At 42.2% G+C, this 20489-nt stretch overlaps 1 protein-coding gene across 3 annotated transcripts; it reads right to left on the bottom strand.

Annotated features, from left to right (window-relative positions):
• Window positions 1–22: 22 nt before the first annotated feature.
• On the bottom strand, window positions 23–19628 carry myot (myotilin). 3 transcript variants are annotated; one of them, XM_057328768.1, is made up of 17 exons: window positions 19321–19628; window positions 17608–17664; window positions 16830–16980; window positions 15576–15632; window positions 15337–15478; window positions 15176–15199; window positions 14978–15097; window positions 14636–14765; window positions 8621–9364; window positions 5515–5659; window positions 5336–5431; window positions 4836–4873; window positions 2651–2786; window positions 2350–2557; window positions 2037–2202; window positions 798–931; window positions 23–692 (listed from the first exon to the last, which is right to left on the bottom strand). In XM_057328768.1, exons 2-17 carry the CDS (start codon window positions 17613–17615, stop codon window positions 562–564), a joined length of 2430 nt encoding a protein of 809 aa, XP_057184751.1. In that variant the 5' UTR covers window positions 17616–17664; window positions 19321–19628; the 3' UTR covers window positions 23–561. The 3 variants fall into 3 exon arrangements, with proteins under 3 accessions (XP_057184751.1, XP_057184750.1, XP_057184752.1); XM_057328767.1 differs by having other exon boundaries at window positions 5336–5434; XM_057328769.1 differs by lacking the exon at window positions 15176–15199 and having other exon boundaries at window positions 5336–5434.
• Window positions 19629–20489: the final 861 nt, after the last annotated feature.

The raw sequence follows: 20489 nt of genomic DNA on the forward strand, positions 1-20489 counted from the left end.
TGCCTTGACGTCTATCTTAACAGCACAGCTACAATTTTTAAAGTGCAGCAAGCGAAGAAAATTGTACAAACCGACCGTAACGCACTCTGTTTGTAAGAGTATATCATGCCGAGACAATAGTTATACAACTGTAGTATAGTCACAAAAAAGTTGACTCAAATACTCATGTTTCATATATATACTGTATATAATACACAAATGATAATGCAACGGACTGCAATCGATACATATTTCCAAACCCTTTGTCATGATAGCAACTCCAGGGATAATAATAACAACAATCATTTCAGAAATGTGTAACAGAATAATAATAATAATTGACTTTTGCACACATCACATACAGCTTCCCCATGACAGTTTCACAGAAATATTGCATCATTAACACAAATTACAGCTGTATAAAGCAGTCAAAGCATCATTCAATGCTAATGAATGCAAAGCTTTATATTAGAAGCAGTAAGGTACAGTTGAACTGGTGTATAGTTTTACTGCTTCGGTAGATTGACAACAAACTCACGTGATGAAGAAATGATCTGTTGTGAGGATTTATGTCACGTGTGTTTATAGTTCCTCACTCTCATACAGAGGGGCAGTATGACGGGGATGAGCGTCTGTGCTCAGAGTAGAAAACTGGCTGATCATGGGAAGCATTTTCACTGGCTTGGGCGGGGGGGCCGTTTTATTCAAGCGAGCTGTAGAAGAAAAGATGCAGCGTTATTAAAGAGCTGGAAACATGCCGATATGGGTTAAAGATGCGTTTCGACTGTCACAACACACAGAAAGAGAATTTCTCTTACAGCCCACGTCTAGTCTGGCGTTGCAGGTGGACATGCCCGCTTCATTGATGGCAGATACAGTGTACCAGCCTGCATCAGATTTAACCACAGGATCAATGAGCAGACACTGCGTTCCTGAACCCTCCTGAGAAAGACTGACACACAACTTACATTAGACTATTCCCAGATAGCACAATCCATCTGGCTTACATCTATTTGACGTCTGCAAGACATCTGCAATACGTAGTTTGCTCATCTGCAATACATCTCGGAGACGTCTGAACGTCTGTAATACATCTGCTAAAGATCTGGAGATCTGCTGCGTAAAAACATCTGCTAAACATCTTAGAAAGAGCTGTTGTACATCCATTCTAAATCATAAACATCTTACAGACATCTTCTAGAGGTCTATATGACGTCTGACAGCAGACATCTCCGAGACGTATTGCAGATGAGCAAACAATGTATTGTAGATGTCTTGCAGATGTAAATGCAGATGTCAAATAGACGTAAGCCAGATGTATGTGTGCTATCAGGGTTCATTCATGGAGCTTTCCATCACACATAAACAATGACATTACCCAACAATCATTTCACTATGAAACCCCATCCGCGTTGGGTAGAGTTTGGTGTGTAAAAGAGAATAGTAAGCCATAGTAAAAACACTTTCTCAATCTCAAGAACTCTTTCCTTCTCATCATTCATCCTTGTTATGTCCTGTTATTGATGTTCAGAGGTAAACATGAATGAGATTTGAAGCTTTGATGAAGGTGAAGACTGTCAGTGAATAACAACATCAGACTCTGTCTCTAAATGATTTCACAGAAGAAAGTTAAACGCATTTGGACGACTGCAATATTTGACCTGCTTATCCTACAGAAATATAATAATAACAATATTATTGCCATTCAAAAGTTAAGATTAAAGTAAACTCATCAAAACTAATAACACAAATGTAACTATGAGAATTGTGTTCAGACTAAATTACACTGCTCCGGGTGTACGTGTGTTCACCACTCTCTGGATGGGTTAAATGCAGAGGTCCCATTTCGGGTATGGGTCACCATATCTGACTAATAGGTCACTTTCACTAAAGAAAATGCATTTTATAAAACATTTTTATAAATCAGTTCTGGAAACAAATGCTATGTGGGCACAATCTTCAGACTTGAGAAACATTTCGGTCAAATGACCCTTAAACATTTGACCGGTGTATGTTCTGTCATAATGAAATGGATGTGATCACAGATGAGAACAGACCTCATTCTCATGGGGTCGACGCGCAGCATTTCTTTATCTTTCTTCCAGTAGATCTGAGGGGCTGGAGATGCGGTCACCTTACACTCCAACCTCACCGTATCTCCCTCCAGAGCCCGTGAGTTTCTCATCTTCACCACAAATGTAGGAGGACACAACTGTTCCTGAGCTGAAAACACCAGACAAGAGAATACCATTGAGCCATTCTGCCAGAACAACAGAGCTTTAAAAAACAACATTTGATCCATCGACATCAATGTTGTTGGACTTATATTTTGGAGTCTAACCACAGATGATAAAGCAGACGACTGCTCACCGATGACATCCAAACGCAGCGAGAAGCGACTCTCTCCAGCACGGTTCTTTGCTACACATTCATAAACGCCTACATGATGAACGGTCACGATCTCAATGATGAAGGAGTGAACGCTCTTCTCACACACCAGCATCTTATGATAATCATCCGGCCGGATAGGTTTCCCATCCAAATACCAGGAAATATCAGGGGTTGGCAAACCCACAACCTGCAGGCCAGAAAGACAAGCTGGCGTTTAGCAGTATCCTTTTCTGCATCAGATAGTCATTTCTGATAACACACGTGAATGAAAAGGGTTTGCCTTGAAATCAATCCTGCAGAATCGACCCTCTTCCACCGTGAGATCCTGAGGCACCAGAATAAAGCGAGGAGCAAAACACTTCTCCTGGATGGTGGAGACCTCTGTGCAGTCCCCTCCTGAATGATGCTTTCTTGACCTGACCCGGCAAAAGACGGTAAACAACAGAAATGTTGTTATATCATAATAATATCATCATTTACCATATTTGACCATGTCTGTGATTCCAAACATTAGATTATTGAAATAATCTACCAAAATGATTACTCTGGAAAAATATAATAACAATATTTTAAAAATAATAATTTTACTCCCTAAAACGCTCACTGCAAACCATTTTTTCAAACACACTTTTAAAACAAATTGGATTAAACATGCTTTATATATTGAATATACCTGACTATAGGGGCAAGTTGTCACAATGGGAGACGTATTTAAACAGCCTATTGTCGTCTTTTTAGCTAAATAAAAGTAGTAAATGATTAAGTTAAGTTAACATCAATGTATATACCGTATTTACAACATTAAAAAACACATGTGACAACTTATACTGTCTGACATATAACGGAGCCATTGAGAGCGTCAGCGTGGAGTGTCACGTGATTCACGGAGCCTTCAGCTAGTTCCAGTAAGTTGTGTTTTCTCTTGAAATGCTTTATTTCTTTCATTTTTATTCATTAAATGGCTTTCGTCTTTAAATGGGTTAAAAGTTTACCTCAGTTGGTCTGTTTAGTCGCAGCTCCATGCGTTACTAGTAACTATTGAGAGCCTCCATTGCTGTGAAAAACCTGTTCCATTGGAGTCAACGGAGTTGACGCGACTCTCTCTCTCAATGGCTCGGACATATAAGTAAGGGAGAATCCACGGCTAGCCGTACATTAAAGGATTTTATTACACAGCTTTTTGGAATGCTTGATTCTGATTGGCCAGTTGCGACATTTGCAGGTTCGTTATTCCCAGATAACAACCTCTCAAAAATAATTTTGACAGGTTTTTTTGACAAATTAAATATAAATATATCTTTAATAACATGTATGACATTATATTTACAAATGATTAAACCAAATTGCCTGTTCATGACATGACATGACATGACATGACAACGTTGTTTCTTACCTTAAAACCAAAAGTAAACGGCTTTTCCTCGCGGAAGGTCTGCATTCGGTAAAAAAGAGCTAATAAAGTATTTCAAATTCTCATTTCATGTCCAGTTTTTTTCTCATGTGGCAAGTAGCCGTGTAATAAGCGGGATAATGTACTGTATCAGCTTGTACATTATCCCTTACTTAATGCACGACGTCTCGTCAGTTAATTTCAAACGTTGATCAACTGACTGGAACTACCCGTGCATTAAACTGTTTTAATGCACACCTTCCAGCCAATCAGAATCGAGTGTTCAAACAGACCATGGTATAAATAACGACATTTGCAGTGTTATCTGGTTAGCAGTCGCCTTTATCGAGACACGTAAAAGTGAGGTATTACTGGTACGGTTTATGTCATAAAACAAACTGTGAAAATATCTTGAGATTGTGTTAACCACCCATTCAAAAACCATTGACTTTGGGATGAGGTAAGTGCTAAAGTGCTAACTCATAAAATGACATTATGGCTGTGTCCGAAATGGCCCCCTATACCCTAATATAGTGCCCTAATTAAGGGGACATCCATTTTTAGTGGTGTCTGAATTCATAGTGGACATTATTGAGTGCACTTATTCAATCCGATGATGCATCATAATAACGAGTGTTCATCTATCGTGACGCTCGTGCTGAATGATCTCCCACGTCTCGGCAGAAGATGGTGCCCGCAGCATTTCCAGTGCACCGAGTGTCCGAATTTACTTACTTAGTTTTCACCCGATCCTTAAAGTGGACTATATTAGTGAACTCATGTAGGGAATAGTGAATGAGGGTATAGTGGGCGATTTCGGACACATAGCCCATGACTTCAGCACTTCACTGTTAGTGATGGTTGGTGGTGGCATTGGCATTGGCATTGGCATTGCAAAGGTTCAGAACGACGGACTGATGTCAGGTACTGATGTAAGATTGTGTCAGAAACATCATTTAGTGCACAAATGCCAACCAAACACATTCATTCCATTCTTCGATCTGTCAAGACTTCCTGCACAATAATGAGATAAGAGCCAATCGAAATGAAACTCCTCATGCAAATGGACATTTACCATATTCCTCCAGGGTGGTGACCTTCTGGAGAGCCTGGCTGTTAGAATAATGCAGAGAATTTCCTTGAATAACCAGTGACAATACATACAATGATAGATCACTGCAGTATAATAACGCATGCGGTGTAACAGTCATAACATCATGATGAATAGCTCAAGAGCACATGGATTCCACACAAGCTATTTCAGGCCCATGAAGAGGCTCTTATCTATTGAGAGGGATGGCAGGAGACCTAAACAGCACCAGATTATATATACGTGTTTAATTGAAGGCTTTATAAAAAGAAACCATTTTGAGAACATCACCCTAGTTGCCTACTAAACATCTAATGCAGACAAGCCAGGAGTTTTGTCTGGGTGTGGTCAAACAGAATAATCAAAACTCAATCATGTTAACTAAACATAAAGTGTCACCTTAACATCAGTATAAACATACCCTGAGCGCGAATGAGTTAAAAGTAACTCTAGTATTCCAACGAAAGTGTTGTCAATGACAGTACCTGTTCAAAACTGAAAGCGTTGTCGAGATCAAAGGCAGAGGCGGCGCTGTCTGGACCCAGCAACCTTCTGGCCATGCGTTCCTCATAGGACATCTTCTGCTGCGGAGGAAAGCTGTACTGTCAGCGGGATGCTTCAGTTTCACAGCAGAACTTTATTACTAACATTGTTCTTCAGATACCTGAATGTTCCTGTGTTGAGGAACCTTGTTTCTAAGCTTCTTCTCCAGGTCTTGAATAAGAGCGTCTTTTGAGCCCTGGATCTGTTCATCTGTGGCACAAGACTCTGGTCTGGAAACAGTCTTCTTCAAGATGGGCTTTGGCAAACTATGAAACGAGGACAATGACGTTACTCTTGAAAAGCTCAAGAGATCTTAGTTCCCTTTCTGTCGGTCTCTCGACGTTGTGTCGAGCCGACAGAAGGGGTTCGTCCTTGGGAACCAATCGCTTCCGACTTCTTAGAAAAGGCCAATGAAATTGGCGAATGAAATTTGCATGCCGGACTCCGCCCCCGGATATCCGGGTATAAAAGGGAGACGGCGTGCCTCATTCATTCACCTTTTGTTCTTCGGAGCCTTCGCTCATGATCAACAGACTTCGCTACAAGATAGCAACTACAAGACTGCCGGTTCTACGACGTGGTGCAGCGGACTGTCCCTTCCTGCGGTGACTTCCCCTGGGCATCTCGGCGGTTTCAGAAGTGTTCGAGTTTTTTCTCTAAAAGAGCAAATTTCTCCAGCGTGGCATGTCCCGCTGTTCTCGTGGGTGCAACACACTCATCGAGGAAGGGGACGGACACGAGGTCCGCTTCCAGTACGCTGGTGCAGCTCTTGTGGATACGTCCTGCCTGCACTGTGTGCGGTTGACGATTCAGACGTTGCGTCACGGGTGGCTGTGTTCCCACGGGACTCAGCCACCACGTCGTCTGCTTCCCGTTCCATGACAGCAGTGGCTACGGCCCTGCTGTCCGCTACGGCGAGCAGCGAGGGTGATATGAGGATTACTGTGAGCGCTAATCCGTCAGCCACCGGCTCGCGGACAGTTCGCACCTCGTCTCGCTCATCTGACCGTTCCCCATGAGACGATCACACCGTCTTGTTCCTCAACCACGTATTCGGAAACGGTGCGTGATGATGAGATGTCCGTTGCAGCATCGGAGGGTGACTTACTGGCATAGGACTCAGAAGATTCCTCGGAGCTCCCTCCCTCGGGGGGTCGAGCCCAGGGAGAAGCGGACGTCGAAATGTCAGCCATGCTTTCCCAGGCCGCCAGCACTGGGTTGCAGTGCACCGCACTGCCTCTACCAATGTTCGCGGCTGGATACATGGTACCTCGGGTTTGAGAGCGGCTCCAAGCTGCACTCGCCCCCAGTGCCGTGTTTTCCCAGAAGTGCATGAGGAACTTAGTACGACCTGGAACGCCCCCTTTCGGCACGTGCACGTCAACTAGTTCAATCGCCCTTTCTTCCCTCGATGGTGGGGCAGCTAGAGGATACGTCGATGTCCCCCAGGGGCTCGACCTAGACTCCCAGCCAAAGCATCTTAGGTGTCGAGAGCTTACTCTGCTGCGGGCCAAGCTGTCCCCTCTCTCCACGCTATGGCCATCCTGCAGGTCCATCAGGCCAAGGCGTTGAGAGAGCTCCACGAGGGTAAGACTGGCCCAGCGCTTATGCAGGAACTCCGCGCCGTCACCGACCTCGCTATACGGGCGACCAAGGTGACCGCGCGTGCCCTGGATCAGGCGATGTCCACACTTGTGGTCCAGGAGAGACACCTCTGGCTGAACCTTGCACAGATGAGTAATGCCGAGAAAGTCCGCTTTCTCGACACCATCTCGCAAGGGGGGGCTGTTTGGTGATACTGTCGAGCCGCAGTTCTCGACAGTAAAGAAGCAGAAAGAGGATATCAAGCATATCCTCCCCCGCCGCGATTCGGCCGCCCTCTGGCCGTCGAGATCCCGTGCACAGTCTGCTTCCCAGCAGCCCTGGTCCTCTTTGACACCTTCCGGTTTCAGCGCCCCCCACTCAGGCGGCCCCCCGGAAGAAGACATCAAAGAGGAGACCACCACCCCGTCAGCAGCAGAGGAGGAAGCCAAAGCGGCCCTCATGGGAAGACCCCAGGGAGATCGAGAATACCTTCTGGCCCGACCCCAGCCATTCCATCGCTGGTTGGTCGATCCGGGACAGTTCCTGCCCCGTCCCAACAGCCCACTTCTAAGAGTTTTCTCTCTCTCTGGGTGTTTATCACAGCCACTCTCACCCTCTACACGATGGTGTTCGGCAACTCGACGTTGCGTCACAGCGAGACCCAATGTCGAGGATAATCAGCAGCCTAAGCACTCTCAATCGACAGTGCGTTGTGCTACATCATCGTCTGGTCACGGTGACTACGGGATACGATCCGTCTCGGCTACGCTGTCCAACTCCCCAGATGCCCACCCAAGTTTCGGGGCATCCTCTTAAACCTCAGTCAGAGGCAAGGATGCTCCCGTGCATCGGGCCGAGGTCGCCACCCCTCTGGAGAGGAAGCGATCGTGCTCATCCCTCTAGCCGAGATGTTCAACCGGTTTTACAGCCCATACTTCATCGTCCCCAAAAAGGGGGTTGCTAGATCTGCGTACCCTGAACAGGCTCTCGTTCAGGATGCTCACGCAGAAGTGCATCCTGACGTCTATCAGATTTCAAGATTGGTTCATGGCAATCGACCTAAAGGACGCTTACTTTCATGTCTCGATTCTCCCTCGTCATCGCCCGTTCCTACGGTTCGCTTTCAAGGGTCGGGCATATTAGTACAGAGTCCTCCCTTTCGGTCTGTCTCTGTCTCCATGAGTCTTTACGAAGATCGTGGAAGCCGCCCTCTCTCCTGTGTCCTTCTTGCCACAACACATGCTGCCCACTGTAGCAGTCATGAGAGGTCTCAGGCTCCTCAGAACAAAGGTGAATGAATGAGGCACGCCGTCTCCCTTTTATACCCGGATATCCGGGGGCGGAGTCCGGCATGCAAATTTCATTCGGCAATTTCATTGGCCTTTTCTAAGAAGTCGGAAGCGATTGGTTCTCAAGGACGAACCCCTTATGTCGGCTCGACACAACGTCTCGTTCCCTCCATCAGGGAACTGAGGTTACATCCGTAACCAAGACGTTATCTTTGATTTAAGTGTCAGTGTTGTCTCAGATGGTTCAGTTTAAGAGTGTCAATAATACATTTTTGAATGAGATCAGACTGTTTTTGGATGCATCTGATAAGTAGACTGACATGACAAGTCTGAAATCTAGAGGATGACACTTACGTGTTGGGTGTGTAGTTAACGTGAGACACCGGTGGGGATTGCAGAGGCGAGGCAGTTGTTTTCAGGATATCTGGAGATGTCCAGGATGAGGCGCTTGAAGAAGTGTGATTCACTAACTGGCTCCGAGGAGGCGGAGGTTGTTCTTGTATTTTTGGCGGTGGACTGAGCGACATGGGAGAACGCCTGGGAGATGAAGATTGAGGTACGGAAATGCATTTGGGCTGAGCGCTTGCTAGAGAAGGTAGAACGGATGATAGAAATGCTGCTGACGATAATTTCTCACTATTTGGAGTATTCTGTACTTTAGGAATTATAGTCACGCTGGAGCACATCGACGTATGGGTGGGTGCCGGCTGAGCGGGGGTCACCGACGGTGCCGCGGTGGCAGTTGGTGAGCTGAGATGGTTTGGTTTATTGATGTCATTGTTGGGTGTGTGGAAACTGGGCTGGGACTGGATGAAATGACGGGGCCGCTCGTAATTGAAGGCGCTGGGGGGGTAAAGTGTTGGCGAGAAGGTGGGCAGGTCAGCCATGTTAATGGCACTGCCCCTGGGTTCCACCGGTTTACTCAGCTTGCTGGCAGGGAGGAATGGATGTGGGACACTGTTCTTGACTTCTTTTGATGGCGGAGGATGTTTGGGAGTCAATTCGACCGCTGTTGTTTCTGCAGACAGTTGACTGGTAGATCCGCTCTCTGGGATGGTGAGGGATGTGGTAACTTTTTCAATGGCAGGCTCCAGCACCCTGTGGGAAAAAATATATAACACTTTTGGGGCAGGACATCAGAGTTATAACATTTTTTATGAAACAAATTTTATCCAGATCAACCCTTAAAGAGTAGTCTTGAAGGCTGTTTGCCAGACCAGCGGTAGGAAATAGCCATTATTCTGAAAAAATATATCTTTTGCAGAATTAGCAAACCTCACCCTTACTGAGCGGCACAACGCAACTCAACAAAGGTCAATAGCACCCATAGGCATCAGTTTAATGTCGGGATGAGACATGTCGAGCCATATCCAGTGTGCACAGCATCAATGATTATAATGGGTTCTAATTTCTTTTGACCCGTCATGCTACTGGTGTCTGGTGTAGACACAGTTTTAAAGGTTTTAACTGAACCAGTTTGTTACTTCTGACTACGTTTAAAGTGGAGGTAACATGCTATTTCACTCATTCTGACTTCTTTACACTGTTTAACGTGCTGATTTCTCAAGCTTAACATGACGTAGTATTTCTGTGCTTGATTCACTCCGCCAGGGTTCGGGAACATGGATTCCCGCTTCGTAACAAGGGTTCTTAGTCCCTTATTGGACAATTGTCCTGGAAAAGCACGGCCACGCGTCATCCAGCGAGTGAAAGAGCACGCCCACGCGCAAGCATGGGAGAAAGAGCACGCCCATCAATGCTGCTTAACTCGGCTTATGGAACTTCAGCTGTGTTTGTTTGCTCACTGCATTTGGGTGATGGATGTTATATAAACGGTGGCTATAACGCTGGATTTGGAGATGGTTTAAAACTGACAGATGGCGTGGTCTCAGTGCTAAAAGATGGCGGACATGAACTGCACGTGGTTAGTCAAACTAAGTCATATGTCTGTGTTTTGTTGGCAATCGGTGATGTAAACAACACAAACTTATAGTGAATCAATGCGATGATGTATTGTGTGCTCGTGCTGCTCGTTCCTGCAGTTCCCCCCCCCCGCGCACGCCTCCTGGAGCTCGACTTTTTTATACATTTGATCAAACTAAATACTCTTCGAATATATGAAGTATGCAATACTACTGTATAGGTACTCAAGATTAATATGAGATTGGCAGAAACTACGTGTGTAACCTCATTTTTAACAAACCCTTTCTGTGCATATGACACAACGAGTCACCATTTTGTTTGAGCCACTACTAAAACTGACAGTCAAGCTTAAATGGAAAATCTCTAAATCCACAGCGTGTTTGAAGCAGAGAATTAAAGCTCTGTTAAACCTTCTTCAGAGCCATTGCTTTTAATGCCACCTAAAGCCATATATTCAGCGCTATATAATGGCCGGGACCGTGTTATCACCTGTTCACCCCTGACCTTCTCATACCACATAGAACACAGCATTATTACAGTAAAACCGAGAGGATTTGAAACTCTAAAAAACAGCCGTCCACAATCCCTGTCTGTCTCCGCAAACGTCCGCTGAATGAAAAACCTTACAACCAAGAAACACTGGCTTACATTTCTAATACTAACATATATATGATGAAGAGAATGTCACGTACCGAATACATGCCAACCCCGAGGTCTTTTGATTTACAACTGAGGTATAATGTGTATAAATTCACCTCAATGTAAAACAGTAATGTTCTGTAGTGTATACGGTAGTCGGGTTGATAACTCTCTGTCAGACAGCAACACAGCTAAAAACAGATCATGAAGCAGCGTCTGACAGACGTGACAGGTGTGTGTTCATTTACAGCTACACTAACTCTCAGTTAACCCGTTTGGAGGTCATTGTGAATAAAGATCCAAACATCATTCACTGGAACACATGAATAGACACGAGAACACGTTCTCATGATCAATAAAAGAGCATTACTACTACTGTGTGAGTGTTGATGTGACACTTTTTTCAAACATTTTACACAATACTGTAAATATCAATGAACATTTTACCTTGAAGTTTTTCATTCAAGCATGGCAACGCTTTTCATGAATTAAAAGTGGGAACAGTGGGAAAATAATTCAACACATCTTTTTACTAGCTCTGATCACACAGCAAAGTTAAGTTACCGTTGGTCAACGTTTTCAGTCAACGGCTAGGATTGTGTGATAAAGATAGGAAGAAACATTTCAGTGTCCTTTGGCTGGGAGCGTTTCATTATTACTGCTGACTGAAGTAAGAAATGTGCATAACACACCATGCTCATCCAATCATGTAGAAAGAACAAGACATCGAATCACAAAACAAAGGCAGTCAAATCCTGCCTCAATCCAGTTGACCTTCAGTATCACATCTATAAATCATTCCGTTTTTATCACTGAAAGAGATAATAGACACAATCCACAGCACCGAGAGATAAGGTCAAATCTACATACGGCTGTACAGAGCTCACACAAATGACACATCTTCAAAAGCATACACCACCTTATCAACCAAATCAATGTCTTAAATGTCTTAAACACAGTAAAGAAGCAGAGTAAGCCATGTGTTGACTTTTGTCTTTCTGGTGGCAGTGAAATGGATGTAGATTTGTGCTTACCTGTCTGTTCAAATGACTTTAGGTTTAACAGCATGTAAAGATGGTTTGTGAGTGGGTTCTATTCTCTGGCATCCGTTCGCTCAATGAAATCCGGTTGGCCTGAATGACGGACACTGTTTATCTATAGAAAACTATGTGAGTCATGAGATCAGGACGCACACGCCCCCAAAATATTCCACCATTCCAGAGACACAACCTGTTCAACATTAAGACAATGCAGACAAACGAACATCTAGCCGATGACTTGAACGATAGCACGTCTTTTTCAACCATTCACGTGATCTTTTGTGAACGTGCCTATCAGTTAGTGTTTTCCTCTGTTTTACATAAGACATGTTTTGATTCTGACGTTACTTTGGTTTGCATTGAAAATTTGGCGAAATGCAGATCATCCTGAAAACAGTTATTACATACAGAATTGGATGAGCTCACATTTTAGTTTGAATGAAATATGTCTTTATATATGTATTATTAATATTATTTAAGGAAGACATATTGGACATCTAATGCCACATAGAGCGTACAGCAGACTTTATAATGCTTTATTTAGGTTGGCTTATAGCTAACAGATGTAGCGATGTGCATGTCCTTTTATATACTGCAAATGAAATTGATGTTGTATTTGTGTTTTGATTACATTTTATATTTAGATATAATCACAAGTAATCAATACACTTGTTATTTAACTAATGACAACAATATTAACATTCTTCCTACAACCCACATTCATCCTTTCGTGGCCATATCGAAGAAAATTCACGACACAAAACTTCAAACTTACCATCTCAAACTTATCATCTGAATTAAACAAACAAAAAAAACTCGTTTTAATTATAGATCATTATAGAACATTGCTTTTGGATCAGTGTTGTTTCCATCTCACAAAATGGTCTATAGAATGCTAGAACATCAGTTCCCTTAAAGATAAAAAATCAGATTTGCTCACCCTCAAGTTGTTTCAAACCTGTAGAAATGTCTTTGTTCTGATGAACACAGAGAAAGATATTTGGAAGAATGTCAGCAACTGACATTTCTTGGACATCTGACTAAGTTTGCATGCGCACTAATAATGCAATTATTTACAATAATTAGAGTAAGGACTTAATCGCAGTAACATGTTTACATGACATGAGAACACCTTTTTGCTCCCGTTTACAGGGAGGTTTTATGAGTCGGATTATTTGCTTATGTGTTATTTTATGGTTATTCGGCGACAGCGAGTTGTGTTGACGGTTAAACTTCAGACTGTCATGCTTACCAGCAATTTGCGCTTAAGGTGCGTGACAGAAGCACATGCGCACCTTGATCAGAGCATCATAATGCGATTAGGGTGTTTACATGCTTTCATATTGCGATTAAAACCGGCGTACGCCACATACCTTACTTCGATTATGATTATCGCGATTATCAGCTTAATCACATTATTTAAATCAAATGAGTGCGTGTAATTGTAATTGTAAGTGTAATTGCAGTATTGCCAAAATCCTATTCTAATGGCATTTTGAGGGTGCATGTAAACGTGGTCATTGACTACTATAGTAGGGAAAATCATTGTATCGGTTTTTGTTTGTTCTGTTGAACACAAAACGAGATATTTTGGAGAATTTAGGAAAGCACACAGCTGTGGGGCACCTTTGACTACCATTTTCATTTCTTTCTATATGGTAGTCAATGACATCCCAGAAATGTCAGTCGCTGACATTTTTCCAAATATCTTACTTTGTGTTCAACAGAACAAAGTAATGATTACAGGTATGAAATTACATGAGGGTGAGTAAATGATGACAGAATTTTCAGCTTTGGGTGGAATATCTCTTTAACGTTAGGTTAGCTAGTTTTGGTTTGTTTATTATTGTGTGTCATGCATTCGACCAATCACAGGCTGCAATAGCACTCACGGTTATTTGACTTTTACTCTTTCATTTAGTCATCTACCACAGGGACATCATGCGACACATTTCTTATGTGAAATGTAGAATTTAGAGGCACATTTACAAGGATCATCATCTCATTGATTGCTCTTCGGGCGCAACGACATGAAAAAACACAATAGAACGCATTAGAACCCATTATAATTTGACATTTTGTCCACACTGTATGCGACACGACAAACTCATTAAGAACAAGTCGTTGTCGAGTCTTGTTGCGTTGCGCCGGTCGTGTCCAGTGTAGACATGGTATTAGCCAGCAACCAACACCTCTCTACAAGCCCTTGTGCTTACAAAACTACAAATCTACTGTATACATCTGAACATTCATTGATAAGGACAGCCGCAAACTCAAGTTAAAGTGATAGTTCACCCATAAATCAAAATTCTGTCATCATTTACTACCTCTTTTGTCACTTCAAACCTTTATGACTTTCTTTGTTCCGCAGAAAGCAAAAGAATATATTCTGAAGAAAGTTGGTAACCGAACCACAACGGACCCTATTCACTTCTGTAACATTCTTCAAAATATCTTCTTTTGTGTACTGCGGAAGGAAGAAAGTCATACAGGTTTGAAATGACAAAGGAATTTTCATTTTTGGGTGAAAACTCTAAAGGTTTCTACAGTATAGTTAGCCAAATTGAACGTTGAAACCCCTGTGGACAGAACAGTGGTCCTCTCGCAACACACGCTGAACGCTGAGGTGGAATCTCAGCATCACACTACAACAGCTGCTAAAAGAAGCCATGACTTTCATAAAAACACAGACCCAGTCCTCATCTGGGCCTTACCCATGATTCTTTGGCGTTCTGTGTGTGCTGTTTGTGTGCTTGACATCTCTTACCCTGCCAATGGAGTTGTGCTCTCTTCCTCAGAACTGTCGGGCCATTCGGGAGGAGGAGGGATGAAGGCAAGATCATCCTGCTCAAGTCCAGCTGAGCTTACATCTTCATCTCCCAAAACTTCTTCTAGATCTTCAAAGGACACCATGAGATGAATACACATTAGTTTGCTTTCCTTTACATTTCGGATTTTTCTTTGTGATATCTGATTATTTATCATGGTTTACTTTCCATAAATCATGCTGTGTCAAGTGAACGAAGCTCTCCCTCTCTCTCTACCAGATTAATATGCACACGCAAGTAATAACGCACATGTCAGTTTGAGTCTTTCTTCGTCAGGTTACCTGTATAGACTTCAAGCATGGCACTGCATGACACGGATCCATAATGATTTGATGCTGTACATTGAAACATCCCAGAATCTTCAGGATACGCCTCTGTAATGACCAAGGTGCACAATTCCTCTGCAATACAAACAGAGAGAATACACGTTTGTCGCTCAGCATCTATCTATTATGTGTCCAAGATAGAAGTCTACTCACCGGGAACAGAAGCTGAACTTGCCTCTGAAAGCAAAATACGAATAAAGCGTGGTTAGTTTTTACAGCCAATATTAACTAGACCTAAGTCATAAGCGCTACTGCAGTTGTGCTTTTGTGGTTACTATGAATTTGGCTGAAACATCACATGAGCTTTCACTCACTCTTTCTAAGAATACGAAAGTCTGCCGAGTCGATGATTTGTTGATCTTCTCTGTACCAGGACACGTGGAGTGGAGGAGTTCCTCGGATCCGGCACTCCAGAACCACCAGCTGACCCTTTACTGTGCTCACATCGTGCAGACACTGCAGACACAACATGATCGGAATATACAGCGTGACCATTCAAAATCAAATCACGGCTAAAACAGACCAAATAAATATCACCTAACTGTTGTATTACCTTCACAAATGTTGGAGACACTCCAGTATTTCCAGAACACTGTGCTGAGCTCTGAACCTACACAGTGAAAGAAACCAATTGCTGTAAAAACAGACACAATCTCCCAGTAATGTACTGTTTTCCATTAAAACGGTAATGTGCTGTAGAAAACAATGTGTAATGGGAAATATTTCAAGTGATCGCTGCAGCCCGTAGAACTGAAGGTGGGAGGAGTTAAAGGGTAACTCCGGCCCAAACTAAAAATTCTGCCACTAATTGCTCACCCTCAAGTAGTTTAACATCAGTATGAACTCCAATCTAAGGAGGAGTCAGAAAGCTTCCTAAACTACCTTAATTTGTGTTTTTGGGATGTTAAACTACTTGAGGGGGAGTAATTAATGGCAGAATTTTCATTTTTGGCCGGAGTTACCCTTTAACTCCTTTTGTACAAAATACAAAAACACAAAATATGACGCCACCAACTCTTGTATGTGGATATTCAGATTTGTCCAGCAGGGGGCAGTAACGCATTGTGTATGGGGCAGTGTAAAAGGCTATGAAGAAGCAGTGGCGTCATCATTTTGTGTGCATGTCTGAAGCTGTGATGGGTCCTCTCAATAAAGTGACCATCGAGAATTATGGACTTCTCCGAGTCTTCTTTTTGTTAGTATCCCAAGATACAACACCAACCGTGGATTATGAACCAATACTACAACACACATTAAATAAACCAATCAAAATCCTCTGGAGGTTTGTACAGTCCACTTGCGTGTTAAGTCCCACCCACTTGCGGCTGACCCACCCATCTGCACCCAACTCAGATATTTAATTTACTGGTCATTTTCAACAGTAATCTTACTCTATTTATGTAATACGGTTGTGTACTGTATTTTGCAATGCATTGTGGGCTGTCTTATAACATTTATTAACATTACCCATAAATGTTTTCCACAAATGCTTTCATTCAAAGTTTGCTTATTATATTATTCGAAAATGTCTTTCAAAAAATACAAAATATTCTTCTATGTCCCATGTTGTATTTAAGCTGTGCCAAACATAGCCCTGTGCTGTTATACCGGAGAGCTCAAGCTCTCATCTCACCACAAAAAAATGCTTTGAAAAGGTTGTGTCATCTGATTTATTTACAACAATGACTCCCAGACTAAAAGCAAACAGTACAAGAGCCTTCAGATGACGTTTGAAACATCACACAAAACTGAAGAAATTAACTTGATAAACATCAACATTGTGTGTGTTTGTTTGTTTTGTTCTCACCATCTGAGGGCTGATGCAGACGGGATGTACTAAACTGGAGTGTCTCTGCTGAAGCACTGTAGTGGATGAAGAGGATGATGAAGATGAAGACGACGTCTCTCGTGAGCATGAGGAGATTGTTAGAGACATGGTTGAGGTTTTTTTCTGGACTCTAAAAAAACAACAACATAAAAATGTTGACAAATACACCACAGCGTGATAACGTGTGTGATCACAGTTCTATGACAGCCTATAAACGTATCTAATGCACGTGTATTCAATTAATGATCCTAAAGCTGCAACCTGTAACTTTCGCCTCTCTATCGCCATCACTGTTCGAAACATAAAACTGCATGTTACTTTACGTGTTGAAAAACAACTTTACAATACATTTTCCTTGAAATCTGACTGGAAAGTTTTCAACACTGATTGTTTATGTACTTGCGCAATAGCTGATTTTTGTATTTTGAGTTTTGACCAAAAAAGTTACGAACTGCAGCTTTAAGATTTAAGAGGGACAAACTAACACAATCTCGGCAAAATCATAACTATTTTACGATGTGGCTAATTTTGTCTGTATGAATTCATACGATCTCATTCGTACATTTTTGTACAATCTGCTGTCGCGCCAGTGACATTGGGTTTAGGGGCGGGGTTATGGGTGGGGCTTCAGTGTTGCATTTTATCTAGAAATCATTCGTGTTGTACGATTCACAGCGTATTAGCCACCTCGTGAAATAAGTACGAATTCCCATGAGATTAAGTTGGACAAACTGTATGTTCAATTGCTATCTCTTACTCTGCCATGTTTCAGGTGTCTCCAATGAATGTAGATGAGCCCAGTAAGATGGAGACACTGAAACATACAAGAAAAATGAAGTCAAGAATAACTGGAAATAAATGTGTTTTATTGCAAAGGAAAAAGTGAGAATCACAAATACTACAACATTGAAGTTTCAAACAATCTGTCACAGAAAACAAGTACCCTTATTTATCATTTCTTTATTGTAATTGTAGTCTTTGTAGTCTACACTATGTAAACAAGCCTGTGTTAACTGTAGGTACTTTGATCCATATGGCAATGCTGTGAATTGAAACTCTTTCGCTGGTACTCAGTAAAGAAACCTGAGCAGAGCTCTGGGCTAATTTGGTTGTGCCGTCTGTGTGTTGGATTTAGAAACACATGGTACAGGATAAATCTTTCAGGTGTCTGGCATCATCAAAGTGGTATTCCAAATCAACAAGCTTAATTCGCAAAACGTTTTGATCAATCACAAACGTTAATCTTTCACTTATTAGCATGATGAATTATTGATAAGCCCTTCATATTAAAGACAGTCAGCAGACCATGATCATCAAAATGACATTTGTGCATAGTGAGCTGGAGCATGTGTTCACGTTGTTCTTACATGTGATGACAATAGTAAGAATCATGTCTTAAAGGGACAGTTCACCCAAAAATGAAAATTCTGTCATGATTTACTCACTCCCGAGTTGTTCCAAATCTTAAATGTCTTTGTTCTGATGACCATAGTGGGAAAAATGACAATGGTAGTTAAAGTGCCTCAGAACTGTTTGCCTTCCTACATTCTTCAAAATGTCTTATTTTGTGTTCAACAGAACATTTTCCTACTATAGTCAATGCTGGCCAAAACTGTTTGCTTACAAGCATTCTTCCAAATATCTTTCTCTGTGTTCATCAGAACAAATAAATGTATACAGATTTGAAACAACTCAAGGGTGAGTAAATGATGACAGCATTTGTATTTTTGGGTGAACTGTCCCTTTAATTAACAAAGGACCTAAAATAAAATAAAAAAACTCAAATTAATGAGTAACAAATTCCAATATTGTTCTGTGACAGAAAATACAAATTTACCCAAATTATACTCAAAATATTTGCTACACATAGATCTACGTGCAACACATGGTACATCTATTAATATTTAATTCTTTGATTATGGCTTAAAGGGACAGTTCACCCAAAAAAGAAAATTCTTTGATTATTTGCTGACCCTCATGTCATTCTAAACCTGTGTGACTTTCTTTCTTTTGCAGAACAAAAAAGAAGACATTTTCAAAAATGTTGGTAAGCAAACAACGCTGAACCCCATTGACTTCCATTGTATGAACACAAAACCACTGAGACATTTCTCAGAATAGCTGCTTTTGACCCACATGAGAGTAAATAAATGATGAGAGCATTTTTATTGTGGGGTGAACTATCACTTTAATGTCATGGAGCCAGAGGAGCATGAACAACAGTGATGCACACAAGATGTCTCAATATCACCACTAACGCCAGCTGTATTTTTGGCACAACCATGTAATGTCTGTCCTTCAAACATGAGCAAGAATACAATCTTCTTTATAGATATGTGAAGACCATTTGCATAGAGAAGTCAACGTTAACATGAACGCAACACAAATCTATTCTTCAAGCAGTTAAATGCCACATCACAGCTTAAGAAGCACAAGTACAATGCACCTGTTGCTCGAAGCGGAGTCTTACCGGTGTCCTGCTAGTGTGGAGGGACCAATCAAAATTCCACTGGGTTGACAACACCAAGGCTAAAGGATGTTATAAAGTCAAATTCCCCCACCTCGTTGTCCCCGTCGCCTCCCAGAGAGAGTGCCCGGCAAGTCTTTCTTGCTGTTCTCTTTAGACTGAATGTCTTCTTCACATGAAGAGGAACTGAGAAGCGGGGACGAGAGGTGAAAAGATTGTGCAGCCCGACTGCAGGTTGTCTGGGTAGGTGTAAGGAATAAAGCGAGGAAGTAGTTCAGGCCCGTCTCACATTACGGTACGTCCATCTGACACAGCTGACTCCACACTAAACGGGTGAACTAAACACTCGCGGGTCAAATATAGACCACGCTCATGCTCTCTGCCTCACTGATGCAAATAGCACATGCAAGAAGCTACCATGCAGCAATGATATCTCTTCCATTAAACATCGTCCAGCCCTCTTGGTTGGTTAGTCATCTACGTTGCCAGATAAATACTGTGTGTTTATGGCACAGTCGAGTAAGAATGAAGTGGTAAGTTCTGTTACTTCAGAGGGCTTTTACGGAGAATGAGACAGAAAGGGATTGCGAGGGGACGTGACATCATCACTGACCTCACTTGAGTGGGGTTGGTCATCCACGAAGAGCACTGATGGGGGTTTGTGATGAGGTCTACAAAACACGAACCAGGCCTAATTCAGGTCAACTCTGCAAAGATAACAAAGAGTGTGTTTGTTACGTTTTTGACAATATGCTTGTCTGTTTGTGGTAAAAGTTCCCCATATATAGTCCTCACGAAATGAAAATAAAGAAATAGCTTCAGCTGACCCTAGCTAGTGTTGGCATTAATGGTTTACATTGGTTGCCATGGAGACGCGGAGATGCACATGGGTGGCTCACTACCTCCAAAATCACCCTAAGCAATAGACAGTATGACATTGTTTTTTGCACACAACAAGAATTTCAGAGTCAAAACCACATAACCCGATTCTATCCCCATAACGCAATACATACTGTACATATATACATGTATTATGACAAAAACATGTACTTTACGTCTCAATCTTATCTATGTATTTGTGAATCAACAATTTGCTTGTGAATGTTGTTTCATTGATTTGGGATTATGAAACAAGACTAATGCCACATTGGTTAACTTCAAAACACAGGAGA

The sequence above is a fragment of the Triplophysa rosa genome, unplaced genomic scaffold (assembly GCF_024868665.1).
Source record: "Triplophysa rosa unplaced genomic scaffold, Trosa_1v2 scaffold7_ERROPOS2016172, whole genome shotgun sequence".
NCBI lineage: Eukaryota > Metazoa > Chordata > Actinopteri > Cypriniformes > Nemacheilidae > Triplophysa > Triplophysa rosa.